Below are 27,486 nucleotides of genomic sequence, written 5' to 3' on the forward strand. Positions count from 1 at the left end.
GAGGCCACGCGCCTTCTCTTTCCCTGCGGGAATAAGCGGCGCGCTTAGCGGGCCCAGGCCTTCATTCATTCATTTGTCGGGCACTGGCCTTGTGCAGTGACTCAGCCCACTCTCCCGCCGGCGCCCTCGCAATAACACGCTGCCGGGCCGCGGGTAAGAAACAAAGACCAGCTCAATTTTATTAGGACTCGGGGTAGGGGTCAGCTGTCAGGAGGCGTTGGCTAGAGGAGGCCTAAAAGGGCCCTCTACTCCTGGTCCTTGGCGTCGCCATGCGTGATGACGTAGCAGATATTCTTGTAGTCTACCATGCCGGTCACGTCGGGAGGGAAGGCCGCCCACATGTTCTTGATCTGGGAAAGATGGCCAGATCGCGTTTCCTGCGGGTTCCTTGGGCTCCCCTGCCCCACCCCTCTGCCTTTCCCAGGCCCCTGCCCCACTCACCTCTTCCTGGGAGAAGCGGTCACACTGGGTGGTAAGTAGCTCCTCCAAGCTGGAGAGAGGTGACATAAGGGGAGTTGAGATGGGGCCTGTGAATTCTTTCCACTCCCACCTCATCCTTGTTGCTATTCCCAATTTCACCTGAAAACCAGGGTTATTCTAGAATCATTCCAGTGATCTCACAAACACGAACACAAAAGGCTTTAGCCCTTCTCCCCACACGTGATGTGAAAATTTAATCCTAATCATAGTCTTCATTTCTCCCTTATCCCTGGCAATGCCTAACCCTTGGCAGGAATTTAAGGAGGCTTTCTGTGGGTGAGCCGCTGGAGGGATCACTTACAACTGCTTCTTGATAAAACCCTTCCCTTCAGGGTCCAGGACCTTGAAGGCTCCAGTGATCACATCCTCAGGGTCGGCACCTGGAGTCAGAGGGCATAAGGGTCCCTGAAGGGTCTGTCTCTGAAAGATCTGGGAAGGGGCAGCTGGGAGCTTGGACCCAGGATACTTCATTCACCTTTGAGCTTCTCTCCGAACATGGTCAGGAAGACGGTGAAGTTGATGGGACCGCTGGCTTCCTTCATCATTTCATCTAGCTCCTCATTCTTCACATTGAGGCGCCCTGGAATGGGGCAGGGGAAGCATGGGCTGGAGTGGGGTCCTGGGACCAGGGGGTGGTATTTCTCATAAATTCAGGTCATCCCGCCCATTTTTCATCTGGGTAGACTGAGGTGGAGTCAGCAGGGCTGGCCCCCAAGGCTGCTGAATTCCCAGGACTCTACGGCCTTGGATCTTTAAGGGGATTGGGTGGGGGGCTCACCCATGGCTGCAAAGGTGTCCCGCAGGTCTTCCTTGTCAATAATGCCATCACGGTTCTGGTCAATGACTGTGAAGGCCTGTGGAGGGCAAGGGCAGGGAGGGGTTAGGTCCCCCATGGCCAGGCTTTAGCATCCTTACTCCAGGCAGATCAGATTGTGGCTCCCAGCCAGCTGTCCTCTTTCGTGCCAAGAAGAGAGGGGAGCAAGGAATTCTAAACCCTTCCCCTCCCACTGAAACAGGTGCACATTCCGGGGTGGGAGGGTGGGGGAGGGCAGCAAGGGTGCCTTTGGTCAGCCTTCCGTCTTCCCTCCCCTTCACTCACCTCCTTGAACTCCTGGATCTGAGTCTGGTCGAACATTGAGAAGACATTGGAGCTCCCACCCTCTGCTGCTGCCCTTCTCTTGGCCTTCTTGGGTGCCTGGGGGGTGAGGGTTGGACAAAGACATCCATGGGCCAGATCCTACTATTCTCTGGAGGCAATGGATTAGACTCAGGGTTCTTTGAGTCCCTTCTTGTAAAGCAACTCATCTGGCCCTAGGCTTCCTCCTCTCTGTGACTGCTTTGCTGTGGGTGCTTGTTTCAGCTGCATCCCCAAGTTCCTCTCTGTAGCCCTTGAGTCCCATCCCTCCATCCTACCCAAGTGGAAGTTTCCTCTTCTTAGTGTCCTGAGCCTGCCTCCTGAGTCCCAGACTTCCTGTGTGACCCTGATCCACTCATTCATTCTGTATGAACCTCTACTTTCTCATTTATAAAATGGGAGTGGGGAAGGTGGGGGCGGGGGCAGAAGGGATCAATGGGGGAAAAGGGGACATTTGTAATACTTTCAACAATAAAGATTTAAAAAAAAAAACATGGGAATGGGAATCCTTGCCAGCTTGGCCCCAGAGGGTTTTAGGAAGATGGAGAGCAGGAAAGTATGGAGCATGCTTTGAGGGGGATTGGGCTCCAGTGAAAAGAGTGTCTGAGTGGATTATCCTATGCACCCCATTAGTGATACCGAGGAAAGAAGGACTCATCTTTCTTCCTCTTGATGGACTGGGAACCAGCTACCTTCTTTCAAAGGGTGAGGCTGCTCTGAGGTCTGAGGGATCTGGGCAGGGGCTGGGGGATTCTTACCATGTCTTCAGTTTCCTGGGGGCGAGGCTGGAAAGGAGCAGAGAGCAAGCTTGCCGCAGTCTCTCTGGGGTTATATAGTCTTGCCCCAGGGAGCCCTTAACATACCAGGGTAACCTTAGCCCTGCGGGTGCCCACCCCAGGGACCAAAATAGCCTGGCTCAGGGCCTTTCCTTTCTTGGAGGGCCCGCAGCAGCTGGAGTCCAGGGAGAGAGGGAGGAGGGAATGAGTCTTGGGATGCATGTCTCATTAGGACCTGGGCAGGAAGGGTTGTTCTTTCTCTCAAACGGGGGCTAGAATGTGCCAGAGTTCAGAGAAGGCCCAAGCCGGGCCACAGTGCTTGGAGAGATGAACCACACTCCTGTACCCCTGAGTGGGGTGTGCCTAGATTTAAACCCAGTAAGTTTATTGAGCCTATAGGGTGCCAGGTGTCGTGCTGTGCTTTATGGGTGCACTTTGACAAACACAACCCACTCCCATTTGGAGTTCACAGTCAGTGAGAGTATGTGTAGGGATAGTGGCAGAGTTTAGAGGTGGGAGAGAGCCGTCTGGGGAACCTGAAGGACAGGAAAGTTGTCTACATTCCCTCCAAGGAGAAGGAGGAATTTGTGAGGAAAGATATAGAACGTGGAATCACTAGGGATGAGGAGACTAGACAGCCTAGGGCAGAGAGCCTGCTCTGTCATCTTGGGCTTTGTGCTCCAACTCCCTGGGCCTTGGTTTCCCTTTCTGTAAAATGGAATTTAATGCTCATCCACAGAACTTGTGGATCTGAACACTATTTGGAAACAGTTTAGTGAAATGTAATCATATTATTACTTAGGCCCTGCCTTAGTAGAACTTACAGTCCAGTCATGAAGACAGGATAAATACAGAGCAGCCCTGTCTAGGAGCATAAAAATGAGTTTATGAAGATCAGTAGAGGTGAGTCAGGTGAACATGGAGGAGCAGGTGTGCCAAGCAGAGGGCATGGATGGGCAAAGGCCTGGAGAAGCGCAAGATCAGAAGTGGTCAGGTTGCCAGAATCGTGATGGGGCATGAACAGAGGGGCTAGAAACCTCTGATACTGGAACTGGAGGGCCTTCAACGCCAGGCTGAGACCTGAGGCCTTGGGAGCCTTGAAAAGGTTTGAAAGAGGAGAAGGACATAGTCTAATGTGAGTCTAGAACCATTTCTTTGGATACTAGTTTGAAAGTTAGAACCCAGAGGAAGGGAGTCAGAGACACGAAAAGAGAAATTAGTTGGTCACCTCCTCTTGGTTGACTGGAATGGTAAGTGGCTTCTCAATCCATTCTGGACAAAAACCAGCTTGGCTGACTGTGCGACTTTGAAGTATTCTCTCCCACCCCTCTAGGCCTCAGTGTCCCAGTCCCCTCCATACAGTGGAGGTCTGGGGCAATATTGGCTGAGGAAGCTCCCGGAGGCCCATGGTTGGCAATGACATCTCCTCTTCTTGCTCCCTCTAGGACCCAATGTCCTGAGCAAGGTGCCTCCTTCCCTTTCCCTCCTCCAGCTTCATGCCAATGCCTCTAAGACATTTTCTTTTCTGGGCACTGGGGCCCAGCCACCTGTTGTCTCTAAGAAGAGAGAAGAAACCACCCTAAACTTAGCAGCTGCTCTTGGCCTTCTGAACTGGCCCCTCCCTGCCTCGTTTGACAGCTGCCTCGCCTTATAAGGTTACTATGGGGGTCCAGGCCAAGGGGAAACCCACTTATTACTGGGTTCTGGGAGGGGAGGAGAACTCCAAAGACAGGAATGGGGGAAGCTTGGGTCAACTGGAAAGTGGGGAAGTTGAGAAGGAGATCAGGAGCAATATATTTCAGACACTGAATGGGAGGGAGTTCCGGAACTCAGAAACCAAGGAGAAACAGGGGAGTTAGGCCTGATTGAAGTTTCAAGATGGTGGACTCTGGAAATCAGCAGCCTATAATCCGGGAACTCGGTAATGAGGGTCAGAGAGAGAAAAGGCTCAGAAAGTCAGGACTTTGTGTTTGTGGTCTAGGATAGCCTGGGGCGCTCATAAGATTGGGGTCCGGTTTCTTAGCAGAAAATGAGCACAGAGAAGTGTGGCAATGAGGGGATAGTAGTTGATTGAAGGGTCTTTAATTACCAAAAGAATAAGAACATAGATGTAAGATTTCATGGTTTGGGGTCTGGGATCCGCACTAGAATGGGGCAAATTGAAAGGATGAGGTGTGAGGACGTGGGGCTTAGGATTCCCACAGGAAATGGAGGATTCAGAGAAGTTGGCCATTGGAGGTTTTGGTTACAGTCGCCTGGGCTTGAGTGTAGGAATTGGTTGCGAGCCGGGGTGAGAGACAGAGTGGAGGTGGAGAGCGCTGGATCTGTGTCAGAGCTCAGGGTCTCACATGCCACCAGAGTGGGGAGTGTGAGGGAAGATCGGTAGCTGGATGGAGACTGGGGGCCCAGAAAGGACTCGGGCAGGGCAGCGGCATTCTTATTGGCTAAGGGTTTCCGCTAATGCCCCCGGCCCCCCGTCTCTACTCCGCGCTGTCCCCAACTGTCACCTCCCTCCTGCGCTAGTCTCCGGCTGTTACTGATATCCCTGGGCTGGCACCGCCTGCTGGCAGCACCCCTCCCCTTTGGCCGGTTGCTAAAGTGAGAGAATGCGCTCATTGGCTGACGAGGCAAGTTAATTGCAAATTTTGCCCGCCCCCCAGCTGTCATTCCTTCTGACCTTCTTGAGAGACGTAAAGAATGTCTCAGCTCTTCCTATTGACTGCGGATGCTGTCTGTCACCGCCCAAATAGATGTGACTGTCTGTCAATTTGACCTCCGCCTACTCCTTTTCATTGGCTGCCTTTCTATCGTTTATAGTAGCCAAGCCCGCCTCTTCTCGCATAGTACCCGCCTCCTTCCGCGGTCATTCACTCTCCCGCCATTTTTATTGGCCAGGAGGTTCAGCTTCCTGATTTTCTATTAGTTACTCCTTTCGTCCCGCCTCCTCCTACCTTCACCCGCCCTCTCATTGGTCTTATACCTTTTCTCCATTTCCTCTTCCCACCTCCAACCTCACCCACCCGTACAACGATTGGCAGAAACCCAGTTCCCTTTCTCCTATTATTCGCCCAAACCCTCTAACGAGGCGGGAGCAAAAAGAAGCGCGATGGGACGGCCCGTGCGCAGGCGTGAAACGCCGAAACGCTGGCCGCTTAGCCGGCACCCGGTCGTGTGCGCAGGCGCGAGGTCGGTTGCTTGCCCAAAGCAGGAGGGAGGGGGCGGCGGCGAGAGAGCGATAGGGGTGAGAGGGCGCGGGAGAGACCCCGGCACCCGGAGCCCCCGGACCCGAGCGCCGCCTCCGCGGGCCCGCGGCCGCCCGCGCGCCGTCCCCGCCCCCAGCGCGCGCCGGGCCGCGCCCTTCACCTCCCCTTCCTCGACGGGCGGCGCGGAGCGGCCTGAGGGCGGCGCCTTCTGCGGCCGTCCTGGCCGGGAGGGGGATGTGAGGGGCGGCCCGCGGCCATGGAGACGGGCCCGGCGCCCCTTGTGGCCCCGCCACGCCGTCATGGCGCCCCCGCGGCCCCCTCGCCGCCGCCCCGCGGCTCCCGGGCCGGGCCCGTCCTGGTGGTGGCTCCGGGGCCGCCAGTGACCACGGCCACTTCAGCCCCGGTCACCCTGGTGGCCCCCGGGGAGGCGCGGCCCACCTGGTTACCGGGGCCGACCTCGGCCCCGGCTTCAGCTTCGATCTCGGCTTCAGCCCCGGTCCCGGCTTCAGCTCCGGCCCCGGCTTCAGCCCCGGTCCCGGCTTCAGCCCCGGTCCCGGCTTCAGCTCCGGTCCCGGCTTCAGCTCCGGTCCCGGCTTCAGCCCCGGCCACGGCTTCAGCTCCGATTCCGGCTTCAGCTCCGATCCCGGCTTCAGCCCCGGCCACGGCTTCAGCTCCGGTCCCGGCTTCAGCCCCAGCACCGACGGTCACGGGCAGCACAGTGGTGGTGCTAACACTGGAGGCCTCACCCGAAGCGCAGGTCTCCCCCGGTCCAGAGGTCCTGGTGCCCGCGGCAGTCCCGACGTCAGTAGGGGACCAGACGTCAATGGCACAGGCCCTAGGGGCAGACTCTCCAAAGACGGAGGAGACTAGAACCTCACCCGCCTCTGGACCAGGAACTTCCACCGGGACCTCCACCAGAACGTCTTCCAGAACGGCTCCTGGAGCGCTGACCGCCAAACCCCCGCTTGCCCCCAAGCCGGGAACCACAGTGGCCTCAGGAGTGACTGCACGGATTGCAGCAGTGACAGCAGGACAGGTGACAAGTGGACATGGAGCTGCAACATCAGCATCAACAGGACAGGTTCCAGAGGACCCCTCAGGGCCTGGCACAGGGCCTTCAGGGGCTAGTGAGCCTCTGGTGGCGGTTGTGATGGTGACCCCTGCTCCAGAGCCTGCAGAAAACTCGCAGGATCTAGGCTCCATGTCCAGCCTGGGACCTGGCATCTCTGGGCCTCGAGGGCAGGCCCCAGACACCCTGAGCTACTTGGACTCCGTGAGCCTCATGTCTGGGACCTTGGAGTCCTTGGCGGATGATGTGAGCTCCATGGGCTCAGACTCAGAGATAAATGGGCTGGCCCTGCGGAAGACGGACAAGTATGGCTTCCTTGGGGGCAGCCAATATTCGGGCAGCCTGTGAGTACCCAGTGGGCACCCAGTGGGACTGCTTCAGTGAAGCAGGTTTGGGGAGGGGGAGACTCCGGCAGCCCAGCCTCCTCTGAGGATGCAGGGGTGATGAGTGGGTGTGGGATACCTGGCGATTCCTGTCATGCCCTAGCCTAGAGCATCCTCATCCGGAAGTTCTGCACATGTTTGTGTTTCAGAGCAGGTGTCAGGAGTTCTGGGTTTGAGCCTAAGCTTTGCCTTTGGTGTGTTGTGTGCCCTTGAGCTGGTGTCTTCCCCGTTTCCGTGCTCAGTTTCCTCTATGAAATGAAAGGCTGAATGAGATGATATCTAAGATCATCCCAGCTCCTTAATATGAAACTCTAGCTTTGAGCCAGATATTCCACAGTGTTGGCTGGGCAGGGATTCTGGTAGAGATCTTTGGTCCCCTAGTGGGAGAGTCTGTGAGCGAAGCAGGCATCTCACCTTCCTCACAGCCCTAGGTCTGATGGGGTGGGGAGGCGGAGAAATCTGGTTGATGGAGGGAGACCCTGGAAACAGGGCGTCTCTGCGGAACAGAGGACAGTCTTGTGTTTTCACTGAGGGAAAGGGGGTGGGGAAGGTCTCTTCCCCATTTTCTCATCTCCCCAGCCCAGCTTACTCTTTCCTAGTTCCCTCCAGGGGCCTGAGTCACTCCTGAGGTGGGGGTGTGATCACCTCTGACTTCTTCCTTCTCTCTCTCTGGATCCTGCACATTGTTCCTCTACCCCTCTGACCTGCTGGTCAGTTCAGCATCACCTGAGTACCCAGGTTGCAGGCCCTGTGCAGGATATTAAGGACAAAACAGTCATTTCAAGTTGCTCATCATTTAGAGGGAGAAATAAACCTAAATACTTGGTTCCAGTGTATGTTAGGCTTCGCTTAGAGATGATCACAGGATTTTGTGAGCACCTGGGGAAGGGATGTTTTGCCCAGTCTGGGAATCCTGCTGAAGCTAATCTGAATCTTAATATGTAGGATTCAGTCATGGCTGGGCCTGTTGGGGTTGGTGGAGTACCTGCCTGGTGGTGAGAGTATTCTAGTCAGGGATTATTAGCCACCAAAAATAAATAAATCAGAAAACCTTTGCGCACCAACATTCTTGGTCCTGTAAGGGGAAGGCAACTGAAATTTGACCCTGATGCTTTCCCATGCTTGAGGGATGTGTTGTACCCAATTTACAGATGAAGCAGCAATTGAATGAATTGCTCTGCTCAATCTGGATCTCTGTAATCAATGGCTCTCTCCTGAATACCATGTTATCCTAAGGAACTCTTGGATTGAGTTGGATTTTAGTGAGCCCCACTTGTATGCCAGGCACTGTGCTGAGTGCTGTTTCTCTGCTTTGTAGTTTTGGCCCTCTGAAATCCATCTTCTGTGCTGGAGGAATCTACTGAGGCGAAAGGCTGACTGGGCCATATGTACCTTAAAAACTTTTAGTGGCTCCCCACTGGCCACAGGATAAAGTCCAAGTGCTTCAGCCTGGCCCTGGCAGCCCCTCTGGTCTTCTCTCCTGCTGCTCCTCACCATCACGTAGTGCTGTGGTCCTGTTGAACTGATTCATACTTTCTCCCCCTTTTCCTGCTAAGTTCTACCCTCACGACTTTTGTGGCTTTTGTGGCTTACCTCACGACTCCTTCTCCAGGAGCCTTTCCTGATATCCACTTCAATTAGATGCCTCTTCTGTGCATTTTTTAATTTTTGTTAATCCTCACTGGAGGATATTTTTTCCATTGATTTTTAGAGAGGAGGAAGGGAGAGGAACACAGAGAAACATTGATGTAAGAGAGACACATCAATTGATTGCCTCCCGAACACTCTAACCAGGGCCAGGGATCGAACCTGCAACTGAAGTATGTGCCCTTGACCCGAATCAAACCAGGGATTCTTCAGTCCAAAGTCCGACACTCTGTCCACTGAGCAAAACCGGCTAGGGCTTATTTTTATTTATTTTTAAATATTTTTTTATTGATTTCAGAGAGGAAGGGGGAGGGAGAGAGAGATAGAAACATCAACGATGAGCCTGGCCAGCGTGGCTCAGCGGTTGAGCATCGACCTATGAACCAAGAGGTCATAGTTCGATTCCCAGTCAGGGCACATGCCCGGGTTGCGGACTCCATCCCCAGAGTGGGGCATGCAAGAGGCAGCCAATCACGATTCCCTCTCATCATTGATGTTTCTATCTCTCTCTCTCCCTCTCTGAAATCAATAAAAATATGTTAAAAGAAAAACAAAAAAGAAACATCGATGCTGAGAGAGAATCCTTGATCAGCTGCTTCCTGCACGCCCCACAGTGGGGATCAAGCCCACAACCCGGGCATGTGCCCTGACCAGGAATCTAACCGTGACCAAGATCTTGGTTCATAGGTTGCCGCTCAACCACTAAGTCACACTGGCCAGGCTCTTCTGTGCATTTTTAAAAACATATATTTTTTATTAATTTCACAGAGGAAGGGAGAGAAAAATAGAACCATCAATGATGAGAGAATCATTGATCGACTGCCTCCTGCAAGCCCCACATTGGGGATCGAGCCCGAAACCTGGGCATATGCCTTGACTGGGAATCAAACTGTGACCTGGTTCATAGGTTGACGCTCAATCACTGAGCCTTGCTGGCTGAGTGAGCCCTCTCTTTTAATAGTCCTTTATATACAGTTTCTCAATAGACTTCTCATCTCTTTGTGTGTGTTTTTGTAATTTTTAACTATATTTTTATTGATTTCAGAGGGGTAGGGAGAGGGAGAAAGAGATAGAAACATCAATGATGAGAGAGAGTCATTGATTGGCTGCCTCCTGCATGCCCCCCACTGGAGATCGAGCTTGCAACCCAGGCATGTGCCCTTGACTGGAATCGAACCTGGGACCCTTCAGTCTACAGGCTGATGCTCTATCCACTGAGCCATACCAGCTAGGGCTCTCATAACTTTGTGATGTAGGTTGTGACATCCCTGTTTTACAGATGAGGAAGAGATTCAGGTTATCACTTATCAAGACACCCCAACTTCTAAGGACAGAAATGGGATTTGAGCTCAGGTCTGTCTGGAAACCCAAGCTCGCTCTTCCATTCCACTCACCTCCTGGCATTGGCTTCTAAAAGTAACTATTTCAAGACTGATGAGGACCCTGGCTGGGTAGTTCACGCGGTTAGAGCATCATCTCTATATGCCAAGGTTGCGGATTTGATCCCCAATCAGGGCACATACAGGAATCAACCAATGAATGCATAAATAAGTGGAACAACAAATCTTTCTTTCTTTCTTTCTTTCTTTCTTTCTTTCTTTCTTTCTTTCTTTCTTCTTTTTTTCTCTTTCTCTCTCTCTCTCTCTCTCTCTCTCTCTCTCTCTCTCTTTCTCTCTCTGTCTCTCTCAAATCAACAAAAATATTTTTGAAAAGTCTATTAAAAACAAAGACTGATGGGGCATCTTGATGTGTAGCTCTGATAGACAGTGAGCAAACAGTGTAAAGAAAGCTTCATTTGCCTGGGAATCTGGAGTGATTTCAGAGAGGAGGAGGTAAAGAGAATTGCAGATGGCCCAAGGGAATCTCAAGAGTCTAATAGGAGGAAACTCAGACAGTTTCTTCTAAGGAGACAGAGAAGTATATTCTATATTTTATTTTATGGATAATAATTGTTATTATTTCCTGCAACCCTATATGTATTGTCTCATATAAACTGTCAGGTAGATAGTGTTTATCTCTCCATCTTATACATGAGGAAATTGAGGCTTTGAGGAATTAACCTTTTGCACTCGGATGTCGAGTGTGACTCGACACGGTTAACATTAAATCCCGAGTAGAATAAAGGAATCGAGAAAAAAGCAAGTGAGTGCAAAGGGTTAAGTGACTTACCCAGGGTTATACAATAAATCACTATTAAAAGCTAGAACTTGAATTGAGGTCTAATGCAAACTATGGTTTTAAATATTCTGTACTCTCCCCCGAACTTATGTATACCAGAAGTAGGATTTAAACACACCTCTGTATAGAAATCCAGCATGAGAGAGAACACAATCTCTGCAGAGATTCCTTCCAAAGGGAAGAAGTCCTTTCAGTTGGTTAACTAGGGCCTAGGATAGTTAAATGGCCAGACATCTGATGTTTGGCAGCTCACAAAGTGTTGTTATGGCCAATCTCTCACTTGAGCCTGGAGAGGTGGCTTGCCTCAGTTCCCTCGGCAATCCTGGTATTATACGACTGCTACTGACCCTTTCCATGCTCCCCCTCCTGCAGAGAGAGCTCCATTCCCGTGGATGTGGCTCGGCAGCGGGAGCTCAAGTGGCTGGAGATGTTCAGTAACTGGGATAAGTGGCTGTCACGACGTTTCCAGAAGGTTTGAGAAGGCTCAGTGGTGGGCAGGGCAATGCACAAGGGGCAGGGGCAGGGTGGGCCCTCGTGCTCTGGGGAAGCCCAGGAACATGATAGTATCTGCTCTATGGAGCACCCTGGGGAGAAGTGGGACTTGGGCCTGGGGGAAGGAGTAACTTTCAAGATAAGCCAGGCAAGGTCTAGTGGAGTGGAGTTAAGCCTATGGATGTGGGAGCGGTGCCCCAGGGAGCCTGAGGATTGCCGGGGAAAACTCGGAGGCTGGGCCAGTCCCTGAAGCTGTTCCCCTGCCTGCCATTCTGCCTTAGGTGAAGCTGCGCTGCCGGAAGGGAATACCCTCCTCCCTCAGAGCCAAGGCCTGGCAGTATCTGTCCAATAGCAAGGAACTCCTGGAGCAGAACCCGGGCAAGTTTGAGGTGTGTCCAGGGTGTGGGGACATGTGACACTGGCTGAAGGATATCATCAGCTCCCTCCAGATCCTGAGGTAATTGTTGCTTTCCCACTGCAGGAGCTGGAACGGGCTCCTGGGGACCCCAAGTGGCTGGATGTGATCGAGAAGGACCTGCACCGCCAGTTCCCTTTCCATGAGATGTTTGCTGCTCGAGGGGGGCATGGGTAAGGTGGCCTGGCCATGTGGGTTAGGTAGCAAACATTTGTTGATGGCTCCAGGTAGATACAAGACAGTTGAAAGCAGTTCATGCTCTCCAGGACTTCTAGAAGGCTGATCCTTCATGGATTGAGTGTCAAGCCATATTGAGGAAAGTGCTCTCAGAAGACTCTGACTTGGTGGGTGGGGTTGGGGGGCTGTTGTAGGGGCAAGAAAGGGAGGCACAGCAAGGGCTCATGGCATTTGAGCTGGGCTTTGAAGGCTAGATGGGAGCAGAGCAGGGGACAAGGTTTTCCTGCCTGGGGGTTATGTAAGCTATGTTTGGGCAGTGAGGTTGGGTAGTTGAGGCTGGAAAAGTAATTTAGGGCCTAATCACCAAGGGCCCTTAAATACTGTGCCAAGGCACTTGAATTTTTGTTCTTTTTCCCAGGCTTTTTCAAGATGTATTTTTACTGCTCCCCAGTAATATGCAAGTTGATCTTAGGTGGTTCTCGAATGGACATTTTTCATCAACAAGTTCATCCTTTCAGCAAATATTTATTGAGCATCTACTATCTGCTAGGCACTCTTCTAGTCACAGATGACAGCAGTGAACAAGAGGCAAAAACTCTTGCCCTCATGGGGCTTATTATATTTTAGTGGGGATAGACAATAAGATGAAAGTATATTGTATGTGAAATAAATGATGGTAAGTAATAAAGAGGAGTTTAAAGTAAGAAGGTAATAGAGAATGTGAATGGAAATTGGGGTTATAAGTGATTGGATCTGACTTACATTTATTTTTTTAAAATATGTTTTTATTGATTTTTAGAGAGAGAGGAAGGGAAAGGGATAGATAGAAACATTGATGAGAGAGAAACATCATCGATTGGGGATCGGGCCAGCAACCCGGGCATGTGCCCTGACCAGGAAGAACTGGTGACATCTTGGTTCATGGGTCTTTGGTCAACCACTGAGCAACACCAGCTGAGCAGATCTGACTTGTATTTTATTTTACTTTTTTGGTTAATCCTCACCTGAGGATATTTTTTCCATTGATTTTTAGATAGAGTAGAAGGGATGGGGAGAGGCAGAGAGAGAGAAAAATCGATGTATGAGTGACAATTGGTTGCCTCCTGCACGGGGTCTAGGATTGAGCCTGCGACCCAGGTATGTGTCCTTGATTGGAATTGAACCTGAGACCCCTCAAGTCTACAGGCCAATGCTCTAACCACTGAACAACCGGCTAGGGCTGACTTGTATATTTTAAAAGGTTCATCCTGGCTGCTGTGCTGAGGATAGCCTATAAGGAGACAAGAACAGAAGCAGAGAGAACAGTGAGGAGACTCTTTCCATAATTCAGGAGAGATACTGATAGATAAGGATGGTAGCAGTGGACCTACTGGGAGAAATGGTTGGATTCTGGTTGTATTTTGAAGGTAGAGCCAAAAGGATTTGCCAGTTGATTAGATGTGGAGTGTGAGAGAGAGGGACATGGAGAAGTTATCAATGACTCTTAAGGTTTTGGGCCTGAGAAACTGGGAGAATGGAGTTACCATATACTGATATGGGTGGGAAAACGGGGGAAAGTAAGTTTGGGAGGTATATCAGGAGTTCAGTTTTGGAATGTGTAGTTTGAAATGCTTATTGGACATCAAGATGGAGATGTCAAGTAGGTTGGAGGTAAATATAAGTAGGGATTTCGGGGAGAGGTTTAAATTGGAAATAAATTGGAAAGTGAAGACCTGTCACTATCTAGATGGGATTAAATCTCACCCGTGGGACTGGATGAGGTTGTCAAGGCAGCAAGTGTATAAATGAAAGGAAGCTCAGAGATTGAGCCCTGCAGCTCCAACATTTCAAGAATAGTAACTATTGAGAATGAACCAGGAAGTGGACTGGAAGAAGAAGCTGGAGAGGTAGAAGGAAAACCAGGAGTATGTGATTCCTGGAAGCAAAGTGAAGAGGGGTTTCAGGATCGGCTGTATGAAATGCTTCTGATGGGTCAAGTAAAGTCAAGTTGCAAATTGACCTCTGGACTAAAACTGTGGGAGGTCATTGGTGACTGATAAAAACAGCTTTGTGGGAACAGTGCATTAAAGCCTCACTGGAGAAAGGGAGGAAAGAAATAGAAGACAGTGAGTCTATACTCTGGTGGAGTTTCACTTAATGGGTAAGGAAGGAAACAGTGTGGTATTTGGAGAGGAAAGTGGGGTCAAGAGACTTACTTTAAACTAAAGGAAATAACAGATGTAGTTTGCCAATGGGAATGATACAGTAGGAGGGAGGAAAATTGATGATGCAGGAGAGATGGGAAGGTTACTGGAGATGGCCTGTGTAGGCAAGGGGATGGGACCCAGTCCCAAGTGGAAAGGCTGCGCTTGTCCAGGATCACAGACAGTTCACCCATAGCAGCAGGGGAGAAGGCAGGGCATAAAAGCAGACAGGTATTAGGTAACTAACTAGTATATCAAACCTGTCATTTCATGATGCCATTGCAAAGTGGAGAGTAATAGTAGGGGTGGAATGCAGATAAAGCACAAATGAAGATCACACTTCAGTGACTGAATTTTGGGAACACGATTGTAAGCAGTGGTCAGGAGTATGTGTGTGACTGGATGCAGGGAGGTGATCTGGAAGGTCATTACTTTTTCCTGGGTAAGTGATGAGGGTGTGAGCTGTGAAGTGGCTGTGCAGGAACAGACGGAATAAATTTAGGTCGTAGTGTTGCAAAGACTGGTGATTAGCCATGGGGAGTAAAGGAAGGCTTCTGTTTCCTGATGTGGGGTTGAGTGGATGGAATTCCCAGACACAGCGTTGCGGCACCCTCAAGGAAGAGGAGCAAGTCTAGGGGAGAGATTTTATCCTTTTGGATGCAGAGACAAGAGAAAGGTCTAAGGCACACCTGGCTTCCCAAGCCTTCACCAAGAACCAGGGCCCATTGGGGGGGTGGTTTGGGAGGGGGGCGTGATACAAACATTCAGACTGTGCTAGAGGAGGACTGAAGCTGTGGCTATTGAAAGCTTCTGCAAGAAGATGACCTTGAAGGTTTATTAGATGCTAGCAGATGGAGAGAGTGAACAGAGACTGCTGGGAATGGTAGGGAGCACGTGGGGTGTGCAGGCAAGGGTGGAAGTCTGCAGCCTGGAATGTTTTGTGTGGTCTGAGTCTTTGGTTTAAGCTTGATAGGCAGGACTAGGAAGGGGGTTGAGGTGTGTGGTAGTAAAGCTCAGAAGTTAATCTGGAATTAGATTTAGGAGGGGTCTGGGCTGGGGCTGGAGGCTGGGCAGGTTTAGTTTGGGGCAGAGAGCTCCCAACTCTTGTGATTGCCCTCATGGTCTTTCCCATACCCACAGGCAACAGGACCTGTATCGAATCCTTAAGGCCTACACTATCTACCGGCCCGACGAGGGCTACTGCCAGGCCCAGGCCCCAGTGGCCGCAGTGCTGCTCATGCACATGCCTGCTGAGGTCAGCATACTCTGGTCCTGGTTGGGGAGTGGGTGGGGAGGATCTTGGCCTACAGTGGTGATGGGGGAGCTCTCTCTCCATTTCTCAGGCCCCCTCCCTCCGTTTTTGTTCTTCAGCAAGCCTTTTGGTGCCTGGTACAGATCTGCGATAAGTACCTCCCGGGTTACTACAGTGCAGGGCTGGTGAGTATCTGAGGGCTTGGTACAACAGCCTGTGACTTTTCCCCAAGGCTGCAGGGGGTCCTTGTCCTGCCCCACCCTCTGCCCTTCTGTCCCCTCTGCTCTGGGCCTTTCCCACTGAGGTGAGGACCCCTGCTCAAGGGGGCCACAGTAGGCCCCTTCTCATGGCTCATCTCACTTTTAGGAGGCCATTCAGCTGGACGGAGAAATCTTTTTTGCACTCTTGCGCCGTGCCTCCCCACTGGCACACAGACACCTGCGGCGGCAGCGCATTGACCCCGTGCTCTACATGACAGAATGGTTCATGTGCATCTTTGCCCGCACTCTGCCCTGGGCTTCAGTGCTGCGTGTCTGGGATATGTTCTTCTGTGAAGGTACATTTGTAGGGGTTTTCATGGTGGGTGCCAGGTGGTGGTCCGCTGATAGAAGGTGCTTGTTGGGTCTGGGGGTTGGAAACTGAGGCCTGGTCTTGGCTCTGCCACCAGCGCAGAGCCTACTCTCCCTCCCAGGAACCTGAAACCCAGGGCAGCTCATTTCCCATCTTGGGACCTCAGTTTCCTCATATGTGAGGTTTACAGTAGATAGGGATGGGAGCTGTGAGTCCCTCCTACATGGGACATGCTGAGACCCCAGGCATGATCACCGTGCTGTCTTACTCTGCAGGCGTAAAGATCATTTTCCGGGTGGCCCTGGTGTTGCTGCGGCACACGCTGGGCTCAGTGGAGAAGCTGCGCTCCTGCCAGGGCATGTATGAAACCATGGAGCAGCTGCGCAACCTGCCCCAGCAGTGCATGCAGGAGGACTTTCTGGTGCATGAGGTAGGCATGAGAGGCTTTGGCAAAGCCCCCATCTGCTTCAGGCCATCCCCACCTCATCTGCATTTCTTCTCCATCTAGGTGACTAACCTCCCAGTGACAGAAGCACTGATTGAGCGAGAAAACACAGCCCAGCTCAAGAAGTGGCGGGAAACCCGGGGGGAACTACAGTATCGGCCCTCACGGCGACTGCATGGCACCCGGGCCATCCATGAGGAACGCCGGAGGCAGCAGCCACCCCTGGGCCCCTCCTCTAGCCTCCTCAGCCTCCCTGGCCTCAAGAGCCGGGGCTCCCTGGCAGCTGGAGGCGTCCCATCTCCACCCCTTCCTTCCCACAGGGCCAGTGCTGGGCCTGCCCCAGGGCCTGTGGTCACCGCTGAGGGACTGCACCCATCCCTTCCTTCGCCCACTGGTAACAGCACCCCTCTGGGTCCCAGCAAGGAGACCCGGAGGCAGAAGGACCGGAGGCAGGAGAAGGAACGGCAGAAACAGGAAAAGGAACGTGAGAAAGAGCGACAGAAACAAGAGAAAGAGCGGGAGAAGCAGGAGAAGGAGCGGCAGAAGTGGGAAAAAGAGCTGGAGAAGGAACAGCAGAAGCAAGAGAAGGAACGGCAGAAGCAGGAGAAGAAGGCCCAAGGCAGGAAGCTTTCGCTGCGTCGAAAGGCAGATGGGCCTTCAGCCCCCCAGGATGGCGGGGACAGGTCCTCAGCCTCTGAGACCCGGCAGGACGCTTACTTCTGATCTCTGCCCTGGGGCTGGACTGCATGGCCCCCTCTTTTTCCCTCAGCCAAGAGCAGACCCCTCAGTAGGCTGTCCCTCTTTCTGAGGAAAGTGGCTTGATTCCCCGTCTCCTTGCCAGCTGCTGATCCCTACACAGCCAGGACAGTCAGAGTGCATGGGGCAGCTGCATTTCTCCGAGGCAGCTGTTGAACAAGTCGGGAGCCCCTCACCTCCAGTTAGGTCTAGCTGGGGTCTCCTGTCCCAGTTCCCTTTGGGGTCCCTTTCCAGGTGCTGTCCTGATTGGCCTTTTGTCACCAAAGGGGTGACTCTTGGCAATGGGGGAGTCAGAAGTTTTCAGATTCTTACACTCCAGTTGCTCCCCTTACCCATGAAGTGGAGCTAGGTTCCTTTTTCTCTTCAGTCCTGCCTGCCTCCCCCATTTCCTGGCCGGGGGCCTCCTTGACTTCTGGACATCTCTGTGTTGTAATTATGTATAAAGGACCTGGTTGGCTCAGGGGTGGGGGTGTTCGCTTAATCTTCTGTCCTTTGGTTCTCTTTCCACAATGTTCTTGCACTCTATTTAAGGGGACATGCACTGGAACAGGAAATGTCCCCCACTTCCTCACCCACCATCCTCCTGCTCTCCTTCCATTCACCCACCTTTCTCTGTATTCTCATGCCTCCCCTGCTTTGCCTCACCAGGACCCCCACCTTATTTCCTTCTAACTCTCCAGCCCCTATTTGGGAAAGGGGTCTTTTCTTGAGCTCCAGGGGGTGGAACCCAATGTTTACATTCTCTTCTGTATCTGCCCCCACCCCATGTGGCGCTTTGAGGAACCAGAAAAGAACCTGCTATTATACCTGGGCATGTCTTCTGCCTTGTTATTTGATGAAGGGGTTAGAATAAGGACTAGAGAGGGAGGGAGCAAGTGATGAGTGAGCCAGGATCTATTAAAGCAGTTGGCTGTTCTTGGCAGGTAGGAACCCCTTGGCCTTTGGTCCATCTCTCAGTCATTCATCAACAAACAACGGTTGAGCTCCTGCTCCATCTTTGCCTGGGATTGGCTGTCTCCATTGTCGCTGGCCTCCTGAAGCCCTCTACGTATCACCTGCAGCGCCCGGATCTCCTTCCCAAAGCGCTCATGCAACTCCTGGAACCTGGAGTGGGGACTGAAGGTGGCTAGAAGGCCACAGTCCTGGGGGGGATGGGGGATGTGGGGGTGAGCTGGGTTCTTGGCCAGCTGCTTGGTACGGCTTTGGTACTGAGCCTCTAGGGGGTGGGGGAAGTAGCACAGCCAGTTGCCTCCAGCTCACCCCAGCCTGAACCCACAGCCAGGTTCCCAGCTCCTGGTTTTCTGCTTCCAACTTGTTGGCCTGCCCAACTTCTGTGCCCTCTACCCCAGGGGTCAGGATGGTAAAGGCATAGGGTTCTGTGGCCCCAAGGCATGGCTCCACCTGGCAGTTCTCCAACAGGATGAAGCCCAGGGGTATGCTGTCTGCCTGGTGCTCCTGGGAGAAGAGGAGGTTTCCCCGGAAGATGAACCAGAGACGCTGGTAGCTGGTATTTTGGTCCCCCTTCGTTAGCATGACGCCCTCCCCGTCTGGAACCTGTATTCTGTACCTGTGGGAGAAACTGAGCACAGACCTTTGGTGCAGTTTCATGGCAGGAGGAGGGGTGGTTCATCTTGTTACCCTGGGGACGCCCATGCTGCCCTCCTGTGGCTCCGGTAGGCTCTTTGGGCACAGCCTTAGCTTAGTGGGATTCAGACTCTGAGTGTCCTCAAAAACTAGAGGCCTTGTCCCCGCAGCACGGAGACCCACTTCCCCACCCCAGCTCTGCCTCTTGGGCCAGGTTACAGAACCTGGGAAGGGCCACTGGGCTGGGGCCGTTTGCTAAGACGGGGTCTTTACTCTGCGGCTGTGGTTGGAGAGAGAGGCTCTGGTCTACCTGAGATCACGGCACAGGGGGCTCTGGCCTAGGTGCTGGGAACCGGTGCCACGGCCACCTCTCCTGTAGTGGGGCCCTTTCCACTTCAGAACCTGGAATTAGCCCAGGGGGTAGGGTGGGTAAATTACTCCCCCTGGGTCCTAAAGGGAGCCGAGTCCGGAAAGTGCCCCACAGCGGCCGTGGGCCTCAAGGCGGGCCAGCAGGAGAGCCGGGCTTACCCCCAGGGAGAGGAGCAGGACTGTACCTCGGACTAGGAGAGGGCAGGTGACTGGACGCCGAGAGTGGGAAAGAAGGGTTTCCAATGGGATGGTGCGGGGCGCAGAGCCCTTGGCCAGCCCTGAGGAAAGGTGTCGCAACCTTAGAAAGAGTAACTAGGGCAGGAACCCATTGGCCCTACTCGGATTTGCTCTCCACCGTGACCCGGGGCGCCCCCCTTCTCCCCAGAGCCTCTACTGCTGTGGGAGGGGATGAACCCTGCTGGGGGCCATCCCTCTCGTTCGATGAGGGTCTAGCAGTCCACAGGCCCCGTCTTCCCGTTGTATTGCCCCAAACAGCTTACGTCACTTCTGAGAGGGGGGGGTGTCCTCCCCGCTCCACACGAACTCTCGCTCGCTCCGTCAGTTGGTCCGCACACTAGAGCGAAGCCACTTCCGGTCTCCCCGGGCGCTTTCCACAGTTCTCTTCCGGGTGAAGGCCGGTGCCCCGGATGTAGCCCTGGCGCGAGCAGCTCCCCTTTCCTTTGCCAGCCTGCCCGGGCCCTTAGGTGAGCGCGCCGGCGGACTGTGGAGTCCCTGCGGCTCTGCCGCTTCTCCCCTGTGTGCACGTAGCCCGCGGCACTTGGGGGTCAGCCCGCGGCGGAGTTGGGAGTTCGGCGCAGGGAGGAGCGGGGAGACCAGGGCGCTAGGTCCTCTCGGGCCTCAGGGATCCGAGGGAGCTGGGGTGGAGGAGCGGGTGTCAGCCCGCGGACCCGCGCCGCGGTAGGACTGCGGGAGTCGGATGGGGTGGGCACGTGAGGAAGCCGGTCTCCTTGCGTCTAGGGTTGGGGTGCCGGTGGGATCCCCGCCGTGTGTTCACCTCTCGGACCCTGCTCCAGCACATCTTTTGGATGCCGGTCCAGGTCCCGGGGGCCTCTTGGCTGCCAACTCCCCTTTCGGCCCCTGCTTCTGTGCTCCCTGCCCTCAAACTGGGTCTAGTAGGTACCGGGGGAACGTTTGTTGAGCGGAGGGCCCTCTCGCGGCGAGTGTCCTCCTCGCCCAGTTCCCTTAACCTGCACCTTTCCCCTCAGCTCAGTTTGGGGAAGACCCCTCGGTCCAGCCATGCCAAAGAGGAAAGTGACCTTCCAAGGCGTGGGAAATGAGGATGAGGAGGATGAGATCAGTGTTCCCAAGAAGAAGGTGAGGAGGCCAGACTCCTATGTCCTGGGGAGGAGTGAGGGGGAGGAAAAGGAACCGGAAGCCAGAAGCGGGGAAACGTTTGGGGGAGAAGGAAAGGGCAAGCTTTTTCATGTTCTCAGAGAAATGGGTTTGGAGGATTTTCAGGTTGAGTCCAGATCCTAGAGCATTTTGAGGAATAGTGCGGGTGCTAAGAAAAAAAAAATTAATACTTTTCCTCCCACCTTCAAGTTCTTGTAGCTGGGCCAATAATCAAATTAACAGGGGAAACTCAAATTTTAATACATGCACATGGGAAATTCACATAGGCATGAAAATCCCAGACAGTGAGGCAACATTAGGTATATATGACATTTTGGACAAAGGAGTAAAATGGGTTCTTAGTTTTTATTTAAAACAATTTTTTAAATTGATTTCAGAGCAGGAAGGGAGAGGTAGAGGGAGATAGAAACATCCTATATAATAAAAGCCTAATATGCAAATGACCAGCAGAATGATGGGCAGAACAACCGGTTGCTATGATGCGTACTGACACCAGGGGGCAGATGCTCAACACAGGAGCTGCCCCCAGTGGTGGTGGCAGGGGGCGGGGGCAGCAAGTGGGCGGCACCAGGCCAGCCAAGGTGGGTGCCTGCAGGAGCTCCTCCCCCACCCCCCCTATCGCCCCGCAGAGGGAGGTGACTGGCGGTGGCAGCAAGGGGCTGGGCCAGCGAGCAAGTGGTACCAGGCCAGCCAAGGTGGGTGCCAGCAGGGGCCTCCCAATTGCCCCACCAGTCACCCTGCTGATCAGCCCTGGTCGCCAGCCAGGCCTAGGGACCCTACCCGTGCACGGATTTTGTGCACCAGGCCTCTAGTCAATGATATGAGAGAATTGATCGGCTGCCTCCTGCACGCCCCACACTGGGGACTGAGCCCACAACCTGGGCATGTGCCCTGACTGGGCATCGAACCTGGGACCTTTCAGTCTGCAGGCCGACGCTCTATCCACTGAGCCAAACCGGTTTCAGCAACTCTTAGTTTTTAGAAGTGAGACTTGGGCAATTTACAGGTAGTTGAGGAAGAGCAGAATACACATGGCAGGCAAATTCTTGCTAGGCAACTCAAGGAACAATGAGTCACAGGGACCCTAGCTAAAAGCTGTCTTGTTTACCATTCTTAATTCAAATTAGACTGAGGTGAACATCCTAAGATTTCCTTCCTATAACAGGTTTCTCTTGTCTGAATCTATTGGGTAGGAAAGCGGGGCGGGCCAAAGGTTCTTTCTGAGTCTTGTTTCTTAATAGCTTAAAATTAATATTCCAAAAAGGCAGTTTCAGGTTGGCAAGCTTTGGTTCCCTCCAATAACCAGTAACCTGCATCTGTGGACTGTCTGGCTCCTGCTCACAGCTAGTGGACCCTGTGGCTGGGGCAGGAGGTCCTGGGAGCCGCTTCAAAGGCAAACACTCTTTGGACAGCGATGAGGAGGATGAGGAGGAGGAGGGGTCCAGCAAATATGACATCCTGGCCTCAGAGGATGTGGAAGGTGAGTTATACCCAAGAACTGACTCTGCCGGGGGGACAAATGGGCTTCTGGGAATGTGGACACAGGAGGCTCCTGTCCCTTTTGCATGCCAGCATGGACACCTGTGTCTTTGGTGCAGGTCAGGAAGCAGCCACACTCCCCAGTGAGGGGGGTGTGCGGATCACACCCTTCAACCTACAGGAAGAGATGGAAGAAGGTCATTTTGATGCTGATGGCAACTACTTCCTGAACCAGGATGCTCAGATCCGAGACAGCTGGCTGGACAACATTGACTGGGTGTGGCTCAGGGGCTGGCATGGCTGGGGCCTGGAGGCAGCAAGTGCTTGGGCCCTGCTGGCAGTTTGTAGGAAATAACCCCCCCCACCCCCATTTTCACATTACAGGTGAAGATCAGGGAGCGGCCACCTGGTCAGCGCTCACCGACAGACTCAGAGGAGGAGGACAGCCTGGGCCAGACACCAATGAGTGCCCAAGCCCTCCTGGAGGGCCTTCTGGAGCTCCTGCTGCCAAGAGAGACAGTGGCTGGGGCACTGAGGCGTCTGGGGGCCAGAGGAGGAGGCAAAGGGGGTAGCAAGGGGCCCGGGCGGCCCAGCTCCCCCCAGCGCTTGGACCGGCTGTGCGGTTTGGCCGACCAGATGGTGGCTCGAGGCAACCTTGGTGTTTATCAGGAGACAAGAGAACGCTTGGCCATGCAGTTGAAGGGGTTGGGATGCCGGACCCAGGGACCCCCTGACCCCATGCCCCAACCTTCTCTGGACATGTTTGCTGAGGAAGTAGCAGAAGGGGAGCTGGAGACCCCAACCCCTGTCCAGAGAGGAGGTGAGATTTAAGGGCAGAGGGCGGGGGGGAGGAGGGGCGGTGTTGCGGGCAGGGGCAGAACACTGGAAGCCCAAATGGCTTTGCTTGCTATTTTAGAAGCAGAGTCACCAGGAGCTGGTCTGCTGGATGTGATGTGGGAGTATAAGTGGGAGAATACAGGTGATGCTGAGCTATACGGGCCCTTCACCAGCAGCCAGATGCAGGTAAGCCCCCTCTGCCTCTTCTCTCCCCTCCCAACCCTCCCCTCAGTCCTCCTCCAGTTCTGCCCTCTCTTCCTGCAGACGTGGGTGAATGAAGGCTACTTCCCTGATGGTGTGTATTGCCGGAAGCTGGACCCCCCTGGTGGACAGTTCTACAACTCAAAACGAATTGACTTTGACCTCTACACCTGAGCCTTCTGAGGGCCAGTTTAGTGGCTCTTTCTTTCCTGGACTCTGGAGGAGGCCCCAGTTGCCTCAGGCAGTGAGAATATTGGGGGCCAGTTTTCAGTCAATTCCTTTCCCAATAAAAGCCTATAGTTGTGTATTAGGTCCTTGACTGCCTGATGGCCAGAAGCCAGGGACCTCCACAGCCCCTTTGGCTTTGCCTCTGTCCCTGAGTATTTCCTCATGACGTTTCTCTTGGAGAGTTTCTGGTTTTTGTTTACCACTCCTAGGGGCAGAGCCAGGGCTGCCAGGTGTCCTGTGGCCTCCCCGCCTGGACTGCCCACCATCTGAAAATCCCTTCACTCCCTGTCATTCTCCAGTATTGGGATTCCTGTTTCGCTGTTCTTAGGTCATTGCTTTTAGGACCTCAGAGTCTCTGTCCTTGCAGCCAGTGTAGGATAGAGCCCCAGAAGTGGAGATTGCAGGCCGTGAAGGGCTGGAACATCTGTTGGGTGTGAGCAGGAAGCCTGGTATTCACTGTCTCAAGCTCCTTAGGTGAAGTGCAGACTCAGTGTTGGCACTTGAAGGACCCTTGAAGGTCACCTGGGACAACTGCCCATTGACCAAGCACTGAGGGGGCTGTGCCTCACTGGAGGTGACAGTGAATCAGGGTTGGCACAGACCCAAAGGGCTCCTTTCCCAGACCTTTCTTGGTACCAGGTCTTTTCTGCCTGGCATTTGAGGCCCTGAAGCTTATATTTTCTGGGCTCCCACAGTGTGCCTAGCACAGGACTAATGCCTTGAGGGGACTAAGATAACTGAGCTGGTCCCCTTCCAGGAATTCAGAGTTGGGTGAGGGAGTGGGGTGGAACTATACCATGTCTCAGACAGGTATAATTCTATAGTGAGACCTGACTGCTCCCCTCCCCCCGCCAAGCCCTTTAGTGCTGCCTTAGGTCTCCTCACTTGCACCAAGTTAGGCTGATTTCTCCACTTTTCACCTTGGCTGGCCATTGGGATCTCATGGGGAGCTGTCAAATTACTTCTCAGAGAATTAATTGAATGAGTTGATCTAGGACCTAGATTCTAGGTAATGGCCTGGAGGCTGGGTCTTTTAAAAGCTCCTGGGTGTTTCCAATGTGTGGCCAGGTGGAGAACAACGGCCTGACTCCCAAGGCAGGTTACACCTGGGGAGGGCAGTTCCTGGGCCTCTGTGGTAGCCTAGCAGTAGGCCCTAGCTGATCATGTGTGTGGCCAGGGCTCTGGTGGAGTTTGTTAGTTACTGGAGAGCTGAGCACCAGAGGCATGGGACACCTCGGGGGTAGAGGGGCCAGGCCAGAACGAGGGGATACCTGATGTTCTAGTGAGGCCTCCAGTTTCTGTAATAATCAGACCCACTCTAGTGCTAAACCAGACCTCGTTTTCATTGACTCCAAGATGCCTTTGGTTGTAAAATGGCTTACTTCGTGTCATTAAAAAGGAAACCCTCCTAATTACAGTTGTAAGGTGTCATCGATTAAAAAGTGCATCGTGATTTCAGAAATGTTCAGGAGTGAAAAGTGGGTCTCTTAAGACCAATGAAATAACTGTTCACCTTTATATCCCCGATGCCTAACTCCTGGGAGGTGCTTAGTGTTTGGTGACTAGACGGAAGGAAGCTGACGGACAGCTGCCCAGGTTGTCCCACAGGCACTTAGGCTCCACCTACTCAGACCTGACCTCCCTTCCCCTCACTGCCTGCTCCGTTGTTCACCTCCCTGATGACACCCTGTGTGGGCAGGATAATTGCCCCCAAAGATGTCCACATCCTCGATCTCAGGACCTGTGCATATGTGACCTTATGTAGCAAAAGGGACTTTGCAGAAATGTTTGACTTTGAGATGAGATTATCGTGGATAATTGAGATGGGCCCAATGTAATCAAGGGTCCTATGAAGTGAAAGGGAGTCAGGAGGGTCATGTGAGGGAGGTGAGGATGTTGCACTGCTGCTGGCTTTGAAGATGGAAGGGCCGTGTGTCAGGAATGCAGGGGCCTTAGTAGCTGGAAAAGGCAAGAAAACAGAAATGCAGCTCTATTGACGGACTTAGCCCAGTGAAAGTACTTTTGGATTTCTGACCGCTAGACCTCTAAGATAATAAAATGTGTTGTTTTAAACCATTGAGTTTGTGGTCATTAGTTATAGCCCCAATAGGAAACCAGCCCCACCCCATCCAGCTGAATGCCTCTCCGCCTCATGAATATCCCGAAGTCTTCTGTGGCCATGTCTCTTTCAAGCTCCTATCAGCACTTAACTCACTTGCTTAAAAAAAAACACAAACTTGTATATGTGTCAATTTTAAAAAAATATATTTTTATTGATTTTAGAGAGGAAGGGAGAGATAGCAATGATGAAAGAATCATTGATCCGGCTGCCTCCCCCACACCCCCTACTGGGAGCTGACCCTGCAACCAGGACTGGGAATCAAACTGACCTGGTTCATAGGTCGACGCTCAACCACTGAGCCACACTGGGCTGTGTAAATTTTTTATTAAGTAAGCTTTTTTTTTTTTTTTTTAATATATTTTATTGATTTTCCACAGAGAGGGACAGAGAGCCAGAAAGATCGATGAGAGAGAAACATCGATCCGCCGCCTCCTGCACACCCCCCTCTGGGGACGTGCCCGCAACCAAGGTACATGCCCTTGACCGGAATCGAACCCAGGACCCTTGAGTCCGCAGGCTGACGCTCTATCCACTGAGCCAAACCGGTTTCGGCTAAGTAAGCTTTTTGTATTTTACAGTAGTTCTGTATATTTACAAAACTTTTACAAGAGTAGTACAGAGAGTTCACTGTTTCCCTTATTAACATCTGTCAGTGGCACATCTGTTACAGCTAACAAACAAACAGCGTTACTATTTTTACGAGTTATTGAGCTATCCACCCATTTAAAGTGAACAATTCTGTGGTTTTTAGTATATTCACAGTGTTGTGCAATCATCACTACAATCTAATTTTGGAACATTCTTGCCTACCCTAAGAGCAACCCCACCCATTAGCAGTTCCCATCACTCCCCATTCCCCCCCTCGCCCTGCAGTCTCTGGCAACCACTAATTTTCTTGTGTAGATTTGCATATTCTGGGCTTTCATACAAATGGAGTCGTACAATATGTGGTCTTTTGTGTCTGCTGCTTGCACTTGGCATGTTTTCAAGATTCTAACATGTAACAGTATTTTATCTTTTTGTTGTTGAATAATGTTCTATTGTATGGATCTATGATATTTTACTATTAACTATCCACACTTAAAATGGGTTTTATAAGTTTTCTCTAATGTCCTTTACCTGTTTCAGAATCCCTTCTAGGATACCACATTGTGTTTAGTTGTCATACCTCTTTAGCTTCCTCTGGTGTGACAGCTTCTCAGACTTGTTTTTGCTGGCCTTGAAAGTTTTGGAAGCACTGGTTAGGTATTTTGTAAAATATTCCTAAAATTTGGGCTTGTCTGGTATTTTTCTCATGATTAGATCTGGGTTATGGGCTTGGGGAAGGAAGGAGATCCTGGAGGTGAAGTTCCTTGTCTTTTACTGGAAGCCTCTCGTGGCTCCTCATTGCCCTCAGACTGAAGTTCCCAGGCTTGAAGCTGGCTGAGAGCCCCTCCAGTTCCACATCTGCCTTTGTTTCCTTTCTCCCTGATCTACCCCCACTCCAGGCTCCAGCCGGTTCCCAGAGCTGGGCAGCTCCTTTCACTTCTCCAGGCTGGGCCGGTGCTGCCTGTCTCTTTCTGACCACCTGGGGGCGGCCAGTTAAGGCATCTGTTGTGACTGAGCTCTAGGCCTCCTTTTCCTAAAGGCTCCATAGCTCCTCCCCACTTCCCAGGTGGCTCTTTATTTCTTCCACTGCCCAGAAGCACAGATGTCTGCCATCGCACTCAGAGCATTTTCTCCTGGTCTGTCTCCCCCAGTTAGCCTGAGACCGGGTCAGTGGTGATGAAGGAATAGGGAAGGAGCCAATTCTTTCCTGGTTCTGTGTGCCAGGGGGACACCCCCGCCTGAGCCAGGCTAGAGAGTGGAGGCCTCTGGGGCTGTTTGTCTTTGCTGCTCCAGAAAAGATGAGGAGTGATCTGGGTGGGCGGTGTACAGGTCTAGACCTAAGAGCCTCTCAAAGGGCAGGACAGAGGAGTCATTGGGGACATCCTAGCCTCTGGGAGCGTCACTGAGCCATGGACAAGTTCATAGAGGGGTTCAAGGTCAGAACTGCTGATGTCATCACTGCATCTGGGACACCAGACCCTCTGAAATGCAGCTGCTAGCCTTTGGCAGGCCATTCTCCAGGGGAGTAGCCGGAGCGGGGGGA

The 27,486-nt window shown here is 52.7% G+C and overlaps 3 protein-coding genes across 6 annotated transcripts; 2 read left to right on the forward strand and 1 right to left on the reverse strand.

Moving 5' to 3' along the window:
* Positions 1-154: 154 nt before the first annotated feature.
* On the reverse strand, positions 155-6,091 carry MYL11 (myosin light chain 11). Of its 2 annotated transcripts, XM_028127506.2 has the most exons (8): positions 4,899-4,935; positions 2,374-2,400; positions 1,580-1,675; positions 1,259-1,334; positions 956-1,060; positions 782-860; positions 442-490; positions 155-350 (listed from the first exon to the last, which is right to left on the reverse strand). In XM_028127506.2, the coding sequence occupies exons 2-8, from the start codon at positions 2,374-2,376 to the stop codon at positions 246-248; spliced, it is 513 nt and encodes a 170-aa protein (XP_027983307.1). In that variant the 5' UTR covers positions 2,377-2,400; positions 4,899-4,935; the 3' UTR covers positions 155-245. The 2 variants fall into 2 exon arrangements, with proteins under 2 accessions (XP_027983307.1, XP_054570471.1); XM_054714496.1 differs by lacking the exons at positions 2,374-2,400; positions 4,899-4,935 and adding an exon at positions 6,033-6,091.
* Positions 5,546-17,972, forward strand: TBC1D10B (TBC1 domain family member 10B). The gene is made up of 9 exons (XM_054714492.1): positions 5,546-7,007; positions 11,244-11,343; positions 11,645-11,752; positions 11,845-11,951; positions 15,279-15,393; positions 15,510-15,575; positions 15,757-15,946; positions 16,236-16,390; positions 16,469-17,972. The coding sequence occupies exons 1-9, from the start codon at positions 5,851-5,853 to the stop codon at positions 17,126-17,128; spliced, it is 2,658 nt and encodes an 885-aa protein (XP_054570467.1). The 5' UTR covers positions 5,546-5,850; the 3' UTR covers positions 17,129-17,972.
* A 1,767-nt stretch (positions 17,973-19,739) lies between these two features.
* On the forward strand, positions 19,740-24,645 carry CD2BP2 (CD2 cytoplasmic tail binding protein 2). 3 transcript variants are annotated; one of them, XM_054714493.1, is made up of 7 exons: positions 19,740-19,818; positions 20,341-20,449; positions 21,833-21,968; positions 22,087-22,244; positions 22,352-22,787; positions 22,884-22,990; positions 23,069-24,645. In XM_054714493.1, exons 2-7 carry the CDS (start codon positions 20,372-20,374, stop codon positions 23,177-23,179), a joined length of 1,026 nt encoding a protein of 341 aa, XP_054570468.1. In that variant the 5' UTR covers positions 19,740-19,818; positions 20,341-20,371; the 3' UTR covers positions 23,180-24,645. The 3 variants fall into 3 exon arrangements, with proteins under 3 accessions (XP_054570468.1, XP_008151048.1, XP_054570469.1); XM_008152826.3 differs by having other exon boundaries at positions 19,757-19,818; positions 20,346-20,449; XM_054714494.1 differs by lacking the exon at positions 19,740-19,818 and adding an exon at positions 19,832-19,898.
* The last annotated feature ends 2,841 nt before the right edge of the window (positions 24,646-27,486 follow it).

Source organism: Eptesicus fuscus, chromosome 4 (assembly GCF_027574615.1).
Source record: "Eptesicus fuscus isolate TK198812 chromosome 4, DD_ASM_mEF_20220401, whole genome shotgun sequence".
NCBI lineage: Eukaryota > Metazoa > Chordata > Mammalia > Chiroptera > Vespertilionidae > Eptesicus > Eptesicus fuscus.